The sequence below is a fragment of the Drosophila teissieri genome, chromosome 3L (genome assembly GCF_016746235.2).
Source record: "Drosophila teissieri strain GT53w chromosome 3L, Prin_Dtei_1.1, whole genome shotgun sequence".
NCBI lineage: Eukaryota > Metazoa > Arthropoda > Insecta > Diptera > Drosophilidae > Drosophila > Drosophila teissieri.
The window spans coordinates 6582428-6596141 of record NC_053031.1 but is presented as its reverse complement, the minus strand read 5'-3'; the positions used below and the strand labels follow the sequence as shown (position 1 = coordinate 6596141).

Here is a 13714-nt window from a genome sequence, read left to right as displayed (position 1 = left end):
ACAGTGAATGTACTCGTAACTGCTCGTTTTATTCACCTGCCGCCCATTGAGTAATTCCGTTTCAATTTTCTTGTATTTATTCAAAAACAATCGCTTGAAGGTTGGATTAAAACTAAGACTAAACAATTAGAAAAACGTATTTCAGTTCTATTACCTTATAAATTAAAACATAGTCGGGTAGCTTATGAAACTGATTAATTCCGTGAATACTATTCAGTGATTCTGTATGGGTGGCGATGCTGGATGAATTTGGTCGATCAATAAATTAGTGGTAGAAATGATGGGTGCATACGAATAAATACGAATTGGGTGGGTGAGATTGACTGATTGATTTAATTGTTGATTGATACAAGTGCTTGGGCTGCGGTGCCCTTAAGTAAACGGCCAATTAGTTTAAATACGTTAACTAGAGCTGCCTGAATCGCTAGGAACAATCATTGCTACTTACAAAGAACCAAAGAGGCGTGATTACAAGCTGATAACTAATGCTATAATTGAAGAAAACCATAAAGTAGGTGCTATAATTCGAATGCTTTACATGTGACTGCTATTCGAGGGTAATAAGTGGGAAAATTAGTGTCTAAGCCGGCATTAGATACGATTAATTACCTGGACTACGAGCTAGATGTGCTTAACCTAAATTGTACATAATTGTAAATCGTATGACCTTTTGATCCATCATATTTCCATCTTTTTTTTTTTGTGTATTTTTTCTAAGCATATTTCTTTTCTTTTCACGCATCTTCGAAGGCATTTGATCTATCTAACTAACTAGATGAATTTCCGTCGTCAATCCAATAGCCTTTTTTTTTACCCTTTTGGTGGTTGGATCTTTAGTCTTCCTCATTCTGCAAGAACAAGCAAAGAAGAAGGGATTACTTAGGATGAGTTGGTATAGCCAGGTGAGCAGGGGAATACTTACAAGTACGGGATACACGAAGGTGTCGGCGGTGTCCTTTCCGACGACGTTGCGGGCTATGCACTTGTAGTTGCCCATGTCCTCCCACTTGATCTCGGATATCAGGAGATCGCCGTTGGGCAGCACCCTGTGGCGATGTCCCTGCACGATCTCCTTGTTCTCGTTGTTCAGCCAGGTGATCTCGGCACGGGGACGGGCGTGCACGCGGCAGGGCAGCTGGATGTTGGAGCCCATCAGGTCCAGGTGCGTCTTCTCGGTGTAGATGATGCGCGGCTTCTGGGCACCCGGGTAGGTCTTCTCCGGCGTCAGGCGAGAGGAGCGTGGTGGATGCACCACTGTGCTGGCGTAGATGGTCTTGGAGCCAGTGCGTCCCACACACGTGTAGGTGCGTGCCTCGCTCAGCACGTGGTCGATGATGTGCGACGATCGGACGCGTACAATGGCACTGGGCGCCTCCTCGGCCACCTGGTTGGAGTCCAGATCATCGAGCTCCGAGCGTGGCAGATGACCCACCACCCACTGGATTCTGGGCACCTGGGAGCCCATCATCTCGCAAACGATCTCGATGGTGGCTCCATCGGTCTGCTGCAGCTTGGTCGGCGGCGTCTTGGTGAACTTGAGCCAGTCGGCTTCGAAGGCTCGGTTGCGTGGCTTCTCCTCCTCCGCCTCGATGGAGTTGTCCACGTCGTTGCTATCGTCTACCAGGTCCACGGCTCTTCCGCGGACAGTGGCGATACTGCCGAACAGCAGCAGCGCTAAGGCGCACACATGTAAATTCATTTTCTGCAAGATCGACAGAGAAGTCGGAAGTGAGTTCAAAGTTCAACAGCGGCAGTCGTACGACTCTAATATAGGTTAATAAACCCCAGAGCAACGTGATGCGATTAGCTCGCGTTTCCAGCCAGTCATCCATCCCCCACTTGGTCCCCCCACTTATCACCGCCTATTAATCAGGGGAGGTCTCCGGAGTCTATTTCCCCGATAAGAACGCAAGGCCTTCAGCCGGCGGACTCTAGAACATTACTAGCACTTGCGAAATGTGCTACTGACTCTCGGAGTATGGACATCGGAATTCAGAATTCGGAATTCGGCATCCTTTTCCGACCCCTAAGAGATCTTCGCCATCCAAAACGTATTTCACAATGACACGTCAACGGAAAGAAGGGGAAAAAAAAGAATTGACAAACCGAAAATGATATAAGATTCTTGCGTGGGCCGAATCGAATCACAGGCAGAAATCGAAAACGGAATGACTCGGTGGTATGTGACGTCAATTTAAATTCGAATACTACAGCCTGATTCGAATTCACACTCACTTCACCCACACTTCAGACGCAGATCAAGGGCCAATGTGTCCATAGTCTAGACTGGACAAGCTGCGTGACCGATTAATTATTCAACTATGTAGTTTCGAGGGTATTTTGTACATACATATGTACATATGCTTGTATCGATGTTGGTGTTGGTAGCCCCACAGAAAGGCATTCGCCAATCGCTGGCGAATGTTGCATCAGACGCTTTTTGCCCTTCGACGGTGATTTTTGTATTGCTGGGATTTTTCTACGAATTCGAATTTTTGAAAAAAAAAAAAAAAAGAAAAACGGAACGCGGAACTGCGACACGGCAAGCAGCAAATCACCTATAGCCTATTTCACCTATTCACCTATCTATTGTTAACGCACATTACTCACCCTTTGATTTGGTTTCTTTTTTCTCTTCCGGTAAAAAATGTTTGCAAATTTCTCCCCAACGTTGGACGATGATACGCGTATATCAGGTGGTATAGCAGGAGCAGGTCGGCTTATCGTTATGTTATGAACGAATTTATCAGCTCTATGTTGTGGTGGCTCCTGGTCTGGGCTTTCTGGTTGAAGTTGAGCAGCAGTTGGCTTAGCACTGACATAGGTCCGGCCCTGGATGCCGTCTTGGAGGTCGTGCAGCTCAGTGTTGGCGGAATCTTGGCTGCTTGCCGGTCTGTCTTGGGCAAGGATGGATCGTATTGAGACTTGTGGATGCTCTGCTCGGGTGTTGCAGTTCAGGATCAGGATCAGGATCGAGTGGTTGGGCGGTGGAAGCGCGTTTGACTCAGGCGGCGTAGCGTATATCTAGCTGACGACTCTGGCACATTCGATCCTCGTGGCGGTATCAGTGCTCCTTGGATGTGGACTTGGTCTGATTCTTGCTGGTGACTGTGTGGTTGGCGCGGCACTCGTTTGAATACGCACGGTTCATCGACATTACACTCGAATCAAGGTGTGTGGGTTTTTTTGGTTTAAAGGGGGTTGGCGGATTGCTGCTGCGATTGCGGTTCACGGCGAAATAAAAAGCGAGGATCACGGATCGGCTTAGTTCACTTCGGCTTCGAATCAGTTGGGATCGGCGGCTCTCAAAAGTCGTGTTCAACAGCTGGAAACTGTAACAGAACTGAATTGGTGGCCGCAGCGCTGTTCCATTTATATGCGACGTCGGCTCACTCACACTCGCACTCACACAATCGCACTCGCACTCACACTCACACTCATACTCACACTCAGACTCACACTCACTTGTGGCGCTCCCGGCTCTCTCAGATCGTCATTCTTTCTGCGACCGCCGCACCGGGAAGGTGCGGAACAAAACAGACATAACCGGACGGGGGATTCGATTATCCGCCTCTAGATCTGGCTTTCCACCGCCTAATTGCGTCCACTGTCCAGAGTCGGTGGTCTGGAAAATGCGGTGTCACAGGGATAGCTCGATGAGTCCCAGCTCTTATACCATTTTAGTTCGATCCTCACCACTAACCATATCGTCAATATCCATGTGTAGACGTGCATGTCGTAAGAACATGAGATCCTATGACTTTCTTTCTCAGGTAAAATTTATGGTGTGTGGTATGATACCTAAATTTAAAAGGTGCTAAATAGGCTCAGAGCAATTTGGTGTTTCACACAGCTCCGTTAATATTCATGAATCATTTCGAAGTGCAAAGTATCAGCCACATATTATTCGCTTAGGTTACTGTATGAGCACTGTACTTGTCGAAGCCATTACTTTAAACTGCATGGTTTGAATTCATTTTTTCTGAATTTATTTTGTAATCCATAACCAATCTCCCAATTAATAACCACCCATGAGAATCAGAACTTAAAGCCCGTTGACGGTGCGCACAGCATTCAAATGTCTGGCCAAGAACAGACCACTTCGTTTTTTTTTTGTGGCCCAGTCTTCAGAGTGGTTGGTTTGTTGGCTTGGCGATCGGATTGGCGCAGGAGGAGGTGCAGTGGCACTGACATGGTGCAAGGTTCCATTAGCCGAGACCGTGTCTGAGTTCGAGTCCGATTCCGACTCCAAGTCACTGGCTTGTCCGGCCATCTGTCCAATCTGTCCGTGCGATCGCCTCATTGCAATCAAGTGTGAGTGCCAGTTTGTCTGCGGCGTTCGTTGGCTGAATGAGGAGCGATGGAGGAGGGGCGGTAGGTGGATGGGGAGGTACGATACCACAAGATACACTGCGGGAAACGATTTAAGACTCACGCTGCAATAGGCAGCAATAAAAGAAATGTATGAATTCAATGGATCCCATCTCATTTCCCTTCAATTCGCCCATTGCGATACATGTTTCCTGCGAGACACACAATGGCTCTGCCTCTTTTTTCAGTGCATTGCTGATTGGCTGCTCGTAAATGTAAGTGAACATCAGCGGAGAGGGGCGCGGTGGTCAGGAAAACGCGGTCCAAACTAGTCTGAGCTGGCGTTGCCGGCCGGGAGCTTGGAGCTCCGAGCTGGAAACTGGGGGCCGCGGGCTGGGGACCGGAGGTGCAGTTAAAATGGCAGACAGACTGGCAGCCACATCGCGTGTTCGCTTTCCGCTGTTGCCGGGCGGCAGCCGCTTGTGGTCAGGAGGAGGGGGGCGGCCACGGAGGAGGGGGAGAGGTGCGGTGCTGATACTGAGGCACCGCGACTAGTTTCTTCCTTCGCTTTATCGACAAGCCACATCGACAACTAGATTCAATTCTACGAGTAATTTATTTATTGCACGTTACACAAATCGTCCGACCGCAGACGGGTCTCCCACCGCCCCCCCGCCCAACTGAAACCCCCCCTCCACACCCATGTGTCAACCACTTTGCCGCCGCCCCACCTGCCCCCTGCCCATCCCCCCAAGCACTTGGCAGCGGCAACGAGCCAGCCACAAAGCGAAATTCAATTGAGAGAAAAATCTTGCAGGTGCTTGAAATTGTGTCTCGTGCCGCCGCCTCCCCTTGGCCCGCCGCCTCCCCTCGAGCCGCCAAGATCAGTGCCTCCTCCTCTGCCCCTTCCCTGGACACCTTCAAGTGCTGCTCCTCCGCCTGCTCCTCATCATGATCATCAGCCTTGGACGGCACACCTCAAAGCGCTGGCAACGATATCGTAACGCTGACGTAAGGGGCACTGAATTGAAATGGCCTTTTGATGCGACTTGGGGAGCACTTTCTACAATAGGAGGCACTGTCGGCGGCGATCCGATCCGATCCGATCCATTCCGTTCCGATCCGATCCCCTCACGTAACATTCGCCAGTGACGCGGTCAGGGGTTGCACTTCCTAGATGAGAGGTGCACACGGATGCAATTGAGCGGGATCAAGCGGGGCAATCAGAAATAAAAATCGGATATTTCGAGTGTAAATTGAATTTGATAGCCTCCAATAAAGGCCGATGAAAGTGTGGCATTATATCACCGATATAACTAAGGAGAAGTCAATTAGCAGTCAAGATTCACAAGAGGAAAAGAACTTGGGAATTGTAAGCTATTAAAGTACGAGGAAGGGAAAATGATTGACTCATTGCTACTCTTTTAAAAATGGTTTTCAAAGGCTATCTAATGACCAAATAAAGTTATCGTAGCATACTTTTATGATTCTTTACCTTTGATATAAACATATAATATTATATATATTATATTATATAGATTTCAGTGGCCCTCCCAAATGAGATCACCGTGCATTGGATTGGATTGGAATCGGAACCGTCTCAACTGCGGCTTGGCATACATATTCATGTGGCCATCGACTTGGGCGATCGTCACCGGCCGGCACCAATATCACCGATCTCCGATTATCAACGCCCCTCCGATCTCGATCTCAGGTGGACGGACGGTCGGCGTTGTCCAGCGGCATTGTCATCGAAGTCTTTCGTGCGAAGCGTAGATTTATAGGTTCCATTTCCTAGAAACGATCGATGTCTGGTTTTCACTCCGCACACAGCCACCTATGCTGTATACCATACCAAACCATACCAAACCGTGTGTTGTATGTGGAGGGAGAAGCAGAGGTCGAGGTCTGGCCCCCCGTCACTCTGTTTTATTTCAGTTATTTCTTTCCATAGAGCTGACTGAAAATCGTACGATTGTTTGCCGAGTTGATGGCACAAATTATTGCATCATGACAATGGACGATCGGAGACTCGTGCATGTGCATGGGTAAGCCAAATTGGCCCGCTTCCGCTAATGGATAATGGGTAATGGGTAGTGGGTAAATCTCTTCGTGAACCACCGCACCAAGCGGCACCACACTGCATCTACATCTACGTCTACCACATCGCACCACTCGACCGGCCCGCATCGTTTGCACTTTTCTGCTAATTAACGTCGTGCCAGCGATAGCAACACCTCCAGAGCCGCAGCGATACAAAGCAGCAACACACCACCGGAACCAGTCGGTGGAAGGGGTGCACTGAGAGAAACGCAACGACACCAAGCATGTGTGGTCTCTAAGGGGCTGCATACCAAAGCTGATGCAAATCGGACTACTTTTTAGGATGATATGCGAGTATAGGATGATATGGATGGGAAAAAATCATAAGTATGCAGTTTTTTAATGTATCTAGAGATTTTCCACAGCCTGATTAGCGTGATAGTGCTGTGTCAGCAACAAAACGTCCCGATTTCTTGCAGTGCCGATCGGGAAGGGGTCGGGGAAACGGCCCATTCAAAGTGAGACGCTGGGACGGCGGGACGGACGGATAGAGCAGGAGACGGAGATATGAACCGAGACAGACCGAGAGTTCGGGGAAAAGATAGTGCAACATGCAACTGGCAACTGGCAAGACCAGTCGCCCAGATACATTCACAGATACAGATACACAGCCACAGCTACAGATAGAGCTACATGTACAGATACAGATGCATTCGGTGAATTGCAGGTTGTCGGTGTGACTGTAGCAGCCAGTGGAACTCTGGTGACGACGTGAGAAAATTCATGTTCATGCCACAAATTCTGTGCCGTTTTCACAGTGTTTCTTACCCCTCGACCCCCTCTCCCGTTGCCTGCTGTCATTGATAGGGTCGGGTTTGAAACCGCCTAGCAACAGGCCAACTTATCGGCCTCTAGGCCTCTCAACCAACTTCCCAACTTTTCGACTCGATCTCCTCCGGCTGTTTGCTGAAGATCGGCACAAAGACAGAACGCCGCAATGAGCTCGTGTCGCCTTGGCAGCGCTATATGAAAGGTCAGTTCAGGGAATTGGAAATGGAAATGGTATCGCAATCGGATAGCACGTCCGACCGAATAACTTCTGGCCCATGAATGGTATTTCGCCAGGTACTTGTTGTTTCCCCGAAAGCAGATCGTGGAATTCAATAAGTTAGTGCTTACAGCTTATAATACATTCATTCCTTTAGTAGCTAGAGATCTTCAAGCTCTGTAAGTACATTATCATAATCCAATGTCATTGTAACTGGCTCACCTTATAAAGGCTTGAGTTGTTGCAGCTGTATCCTGTCTATCCATAGAAAACCTCTCTAGTACACAAAGAAATTGTTTGACCTATAGTTAATGCATGCATCCCAGAATGTTATGAGTGAGTTCCAATGAATCATGACAGTTTTGGCGGTGATTCCTCTTTGGAGGTGGGTAAATCACGGCAGAGTTGATTGGTCTGAATTGCTTGACCCGTAAACTTGAACTGAATGGATCCTGATAAGCGCCCACTCCACTCGCCGATCTCTCCGGTTCTCTTGGGCAATGCCCGATTCTCTATAGCCGTTCTACATCATAACGAGATCGAGATCGAAATCGAGATCTCGACGCACACACAGACGCACACACACACTTCCCCCATGTGTGTGCAATGTAATGTAATGTTCGGTGTACACTGTACACTGTACACTGTACAATGTGCCGAGCATAGCGAACAAATGGAATGGAAAATTTTTGAAACCGCATATCAAGTTTCTTCTCTTTATGTGAAATGTGGAAAATTTTACGACAAATCCGAATGAAATGTAATTATCGCTAATTGCTCAATGGCTGGGGGTAGTTAATGGCTGCTGTGGGGCTCTCGAAACTGAAAACTAAAAGCTGAAATCTGAAAACTGAAAATTCAAATCTGGCTGCTTATCAGCGAAGGTGACGGAATTGGAAGCGGACTTCCTCGTCGCATATTCATGGCTTACAAATCAGCAATCGGCAATCGGCAATTGTAATATGTATCAATTAAGGCGCTTTTAATGCCAGCACGACTTGGAGTAATGCGACTCTCTGGCATTCCTCGAATGCCTCACATTTGGGTGCCTCATTTTGGGTCTCTGGTTACCAGACGCGAGGTTATACATAGTATATACCTCTTCTGTTTGTTGTGCAAGAAAAGTAAAAATAAAACAAAATCCAAGAGAGGGCATACTGTGATACTCCGGCTCTCGCCCAATTTGCGTTCCGATTGCATCAGCCATTTAAGCCGATCCGTAACCCCGCCCCGATATCGCTACCCCCACCCCCCGTCCGTACCGCCGTCCATGACCACCGATGTCTGAATACACTCTTCACTGCAGCGCAAAGGTAAGCCGGGTTTTAGAGCATAACCCCGAGACCCGCTCACGATCACGATCACGATTGTGAGGGAGGGAGGGAGGTAGGAAGGGAGGTAGACGGAGGCAGACCCCCGATGAGTCATTTCCATTCGCTCTTTGGGCAAATGAATACACTCGAACGGCAAACGGGCTGGGTCACACCAAAGAGCATCGAACTGGCGGCGAATTAGCATTGCCTACATGTCGAAATTCTGCGTAGTGCTGTGCTATATATGCCACCAGGTATTCGGAGTTATATTTCTCAGAAACATAAAACTATGCTGTGGGATTTTCTATTGAATACCATTTCACTCAATAGGTTTTCATTAAGTGTTATAATATTAGTGATATATGAACTAGATATTGTTAAGAGTGAAATATTTGATAAATTTTACTGAATGTGTTTTCTTACACTGAAAGATACAATGAACTACAATGAGTACGTTTCCGATATTAGAGGTATGAGTAGTAGAACGTGCCTTATGTGCCCAATCATCGGAACCCACCGCCTTCCCCCCACAGAGAGCTCTTATCTTCGCTATATTTCGTTCTAATTGTAATCATTCCATTATAATGAATTGGCTAAGGAAAACAATAACAGAAGGCACGAAAAAGAGGTTAGGTTTTGGAAACCGAAGTCGTTATACCCTTACAGCTTATTGTGAGGTGATTCGAAAATAGAATTCAGATAAAGTATCTGCTGTTCTATCACTCGAAAGTGAGTTCCTTGAAGTAGAATCTAAATGGAAACCATATCTAAATTGCTCTTACAAATATTGATAAGCAGGTGGGTGGTATTGCTCAGCGAGTATAAAAAGATCTATTTGTAGTACCTGCATTTTTGGGGTGTAAGTAGTCATATTAGCAGGAAAAAACACCTGCGTATTAAAATTTAGCTGAATTCTATATGCTTTTCAGGTAGTAAAAGTGGAATAGCCAAATAAAATCATGAGATCGAGAGATCCAAGCAAAATACCTCCTAAACTAGCAGCATCCCCCTTCTTTTTTTGGATGGGGTAGTCTGATGACGTCTGATGACGTGTGGGGCGATGTTATTCTCAACTGGAGGAGCGTTGTTATCGTCGTCACCATCAACGCGCCAAGTTCAATAGAGCTTGAAAAACAATTATGAAAACAAAAACATGTATGTCGAAAAGGGGGCTCGTTGCCCACACACACACACGCACAGATATATGTATATATACACAGCGATATGCAAGGGCATGGAAAAGAGGGGCGTGGCAGAGGTTGGGGGTATATCAACGAGGACGGGGCCGCCAATTAAAGATTCCTCCTAATTGTATTTTGAATGTGCGCCAGTGTGTGTGTGCGCAATTGATAGATATATCAGTATTCCAGCGATTCATTAGTGTGCAGCATAATTGAGTGCCCCGCTGTGTGGGTGTGTGTGTGTGTGTGAGTGGATGGATAAGCACACAGCATCAGTTGGGGGCTCGTCTCTCTCTCTTCTCTCACACACACACTCACCCATACCCACACAGATGGGGAGCAGAAACGGAGGCAGCAAAAGAGCCAAATGCGCTCTCTCTCTTATCGATCGCTTGCTAATTGGAATATTGCGAATGAAATTGCGATTGTGACGCATTTGAACTCGCGACTCTCCTCCCTGACCCCCCACTTCTCCCTCTCCCACTTCGACACGCTACCCCCCTTCGCCCACAAACTAATTTCATTGCGAAAATGTCGAAGGCAACGATTTTTTTTTGCTTAGTCTTTTTTTTTTATTCGCATTTAATAAAATTGCAATTTATTACAAAAGCGATCTGATTATTAATTGCCTGTGAATTGATTTCGATTCAGAATCGAACGATAGTGGTTCCTAGGGGCTGTTGCGAGGGGAGTGGGCGGTGGTGGGGCAACTGCCTGCGTGACCAGCGCAACGTCAGGCTCAAAAAGCAAAAAATTAAAAAAAGCATGTAACCGATTCTGGTTGGAAGCCGGCTTTAAAAGTGCTTCCAAAGGTGCATGTGCATGTGGATGTGGATGTGGAGATGGAGATGTTCAGCGGATCACGTAGCCAGCGCTCCACTTGGAAAACTTAAAACCTCAAACTAAAAACCAATCGGGAAGGTCTAGAGCTGACGCGCCACTGAATGCATAGCCACTTTTTTCTAAGCCAAGAAACTGACTCAGCAACCGGCGAAATGCAGATCGGATTAACCCATGGCCATCTTGGGCTATGCATTTGTATTTCCTTGTGCCATTTCTAACCATATATTTCAAGGTATCAGCATATCTCCAATATCTGGAACAAAAGCTGCGTTTGCTACTTAGCTTGAACATTGCTAGATCAATGATACTTTACAAAAAGGTCAAAAATATCTGTCTTGTTATCTAAACTTTGTGCTTTTTAAAAAGTTCTGCTAATAACAAAAGGAACATTCTAGTTTCCAGAACTACATACATTTGTTATAAGCTCCAGTCATTCTGGATGAATATTCGAGAATGAGCTTGTTAATTAAATGTAATGATTTGCTTGCTTTAATGTGAATTTTAGATCTTGGGTATATTATTTGTATTCAGAATTATAAACTTTAGGCAACCAAAGGGGAACCGAGGGTTAAAATTGGCGCCTTTCAATAAGCAAATAATGAATATAGAGCAAACTGCACAAGTTCGCACAGTTCTCAATGACAAATTCCGGCCGAGGAGATGGAAAACAAAAATCGGGCAACGAATATTCATAATATTTTGCTTAAGTTTTGTTTGACAATTGCCATTCTTCTCACGCTCGATCGCCTCTGAGGACTTTGTTTACTCTGGGTTTCCAGCTCTTCGGCGGATAAAAGCACATTTCTGCCCAACTAATGCACTTATCATTATTGCTCGGCTTTTGAGAAGCAAAACAACAACAGATCCGAATCCGATATCAGGGGAGCCTGCAGACCAACTGGCGACTTCCCCATAAAAACTAAGATCTCGTAGTGCCTGATACTCAAGTAGTCTGTTGCCTAGGGCGATAACAACTCATTTTTGTTGCACAATTAAAAATCACGAGTGTGCTAAATTAAAGTTGAAATGTTTCAATTAAATCGTTTGAGAATTGACCCGTCGAACCCACGTCACATGAATCAAACATGAGAATACTGCTAATTTTTAGCACTTTCATACCGAAAAGTTGTGAATTGATGGCACGAGATCAGAAACTGGTATAAATGTATAATAGATGTACAACCGCTTAAAGCTCAAAGTCGAGATACATTTCGATTGCTAGGGGATGAGTCAAACGGAGAAGCTGCTCTACGAGTTATATGGATGGTTTTGAACCCCGAACCCCAATTAAGTGGGCTATCTTTCCTGTTAAATCGTGGTTTCTAGGCGGCTCTACACAATATTATTGAGGAAGGTTTTCACTTCATATGCCGCTGTAGAGATTAGTCAGTTTTTGGTGGAATTTTTATATTTTAAAATTTTTTAATTCAAATCGTAGAACTTTGAACACTCATGTACATTCATTTCAATAAAATAAGAACATGTTCCAAGACTTTGACATCTACTTAATAGAAACCAAAATATATACATATGTTCCCCACTAATCAGAGAAATTGAAGCGTTTAATACTTGTCCAGTATCCCGCCATATGCTAATGTTAGTAAACTTATTTATCTATTGACCAGCATCCTACCTGCATATTTTTGGTTTATAAGATGACTCGTTCACTCGAACCTTCGATGGCACTTTCACTAGAGTTCTAGAACTTTGGCTGGAGTTTCCGGTGGAAATGGAATGCGTTAAGGTGGGCTTTCGATTTCACTTGGATTAAAACAGTTATACTCTCGACTCAATATATATGAGAATATATATGGTCGATTCTCGGTGGAGCTCCGTTCTGCTCGAGATGTGGCGAGTGATGATGGACTGTGTGGCGGAAGATTGAGCGTCCATGCTTTTATATCTGGCATCTGGCATGGGCATGGGCATGCCCGAACCGAACCAAAAATCAACAAGTGGGCGAACGCGGGACGAACGGACAAACGAACAAACGGACAAACGGACGCATGGACGAACGGACGAGCGAGCAAATTGGACTCTACAGGGGCTTTAATAACAGTTATGGCGTCGGCACTCTCTACAGATACGAAATACAGATACAGTATCTCAATCCGCATTCGTTTTCTGTATCTGTATCTGTAGCCGCTGCCTTCGTGTTCACGCTCGGGTTTCTTATATTTTTTCGTTAGCCCCAAAAAGGGGGTGGCCAACAGGGGATGGGATGGCTGTGGCTCTGGCTGTGGGTCTGACTCTGACTCTGAGTTACTTGTTGCTCCCCTTTGATTGATTGACTAGCAAAGAAAATTTCATGCAAATTTATTATTTTAAATCACATTTTTCTCATTAACATTCGCAGAAGATTGGATCGGCTGTGTTCGGATCGGACTGGAAATCAAATGAAATGAAATGAAATGCGTGCCCCAAATGCATATGAAAATCAGTACGGTTTTTTACAGTACTCCCAAGCCCCTCGATCCCACAAATTACCATATGGCGGTGACTCTGGCAAGGATCAATAGATGTCAGTCAATTGCTTGAGGAGGTGCATTCTGAAGCCCACCAACATGGATGGAATCCGACTTTGGGCTGATAATTCTGGATTTGTGCAGGTCGCGCTTTTAATTCGGCTTGGCGGGAATTAGTTCCATCTGCTTTCCGGTCAGACAGTCAATCACCATGGCTCTATGGATACATAAGTAGCTGGAGATATATCTATAGCTATGGCTATGACGATGACGATGACGATGATAATGGCAGACCTGCTGCCTCCAGTCGGAGGTTCTGCATCAATTGCCGCGGTGTCCACTATTTGCATTCCAGAGCCCCGTACCAATTGCACAAAGATCCCGCCACAGACGATGCTGCAATTGATTTTGGTGTGGCGTCAATTGAAATGCACTTCGGAGTCTAGGAGTCTGGGCACGGAGAAAAAATCCAGCCAAAATTGGTAATCCGCTTCATCACAATGGCGCTTA

General features: G+C 46.0%; 2 protein-coding genes across 2 annotated transcripts; both read right to left on the bottom strand.

The window, feature by feature from the left end:
• Window positions 1-59: 59 nt before the first annotated feature.
• On the bottom strand, window positions 60-12595 carry LOC122615888 (neural/ectodermal development factor IMP-L2). Its single transcript, XM_043791056.1, has 3 exons — window positions 12373-12595; window positions 923-1702; window positions 60-848 (listed from the first exon to the last, which is right to left on the bottom strand). Exons 1-3 carry the CDS (start codon window positions 12376-12378, stop codon window positions 834-836), a joined length of 801 nt encoding a protein of 266 aa, XP_043646991.1. The 5' UTR covers window positions 12379-12595; the 3' UTR covers window positions 60-833.
• On the bottom strand, window positions 2727-2822 carry LOC122615889. Its single transcript, XM_043791057.1, has one exon. The coding sequence runs from the start codon at window positions 2820-2822 to the stop codon at window positions 2727-2729; it is 96 nt and encodes a 31-aa protein (XP_043646992.1).
• Window positions 12596-13714: the final 1119 nt, after the last annotated feature.

What these genes read in the sequence shown, in the direction of transcription:
- LOC122615889 (XM_043791057.1), bottom strand. Translation starts at nt 2,822, where the DNA reads ATGTCAGTGCTAAGCCAACTGCTGCTCAACTTCAACCAGAAAGCCCAG.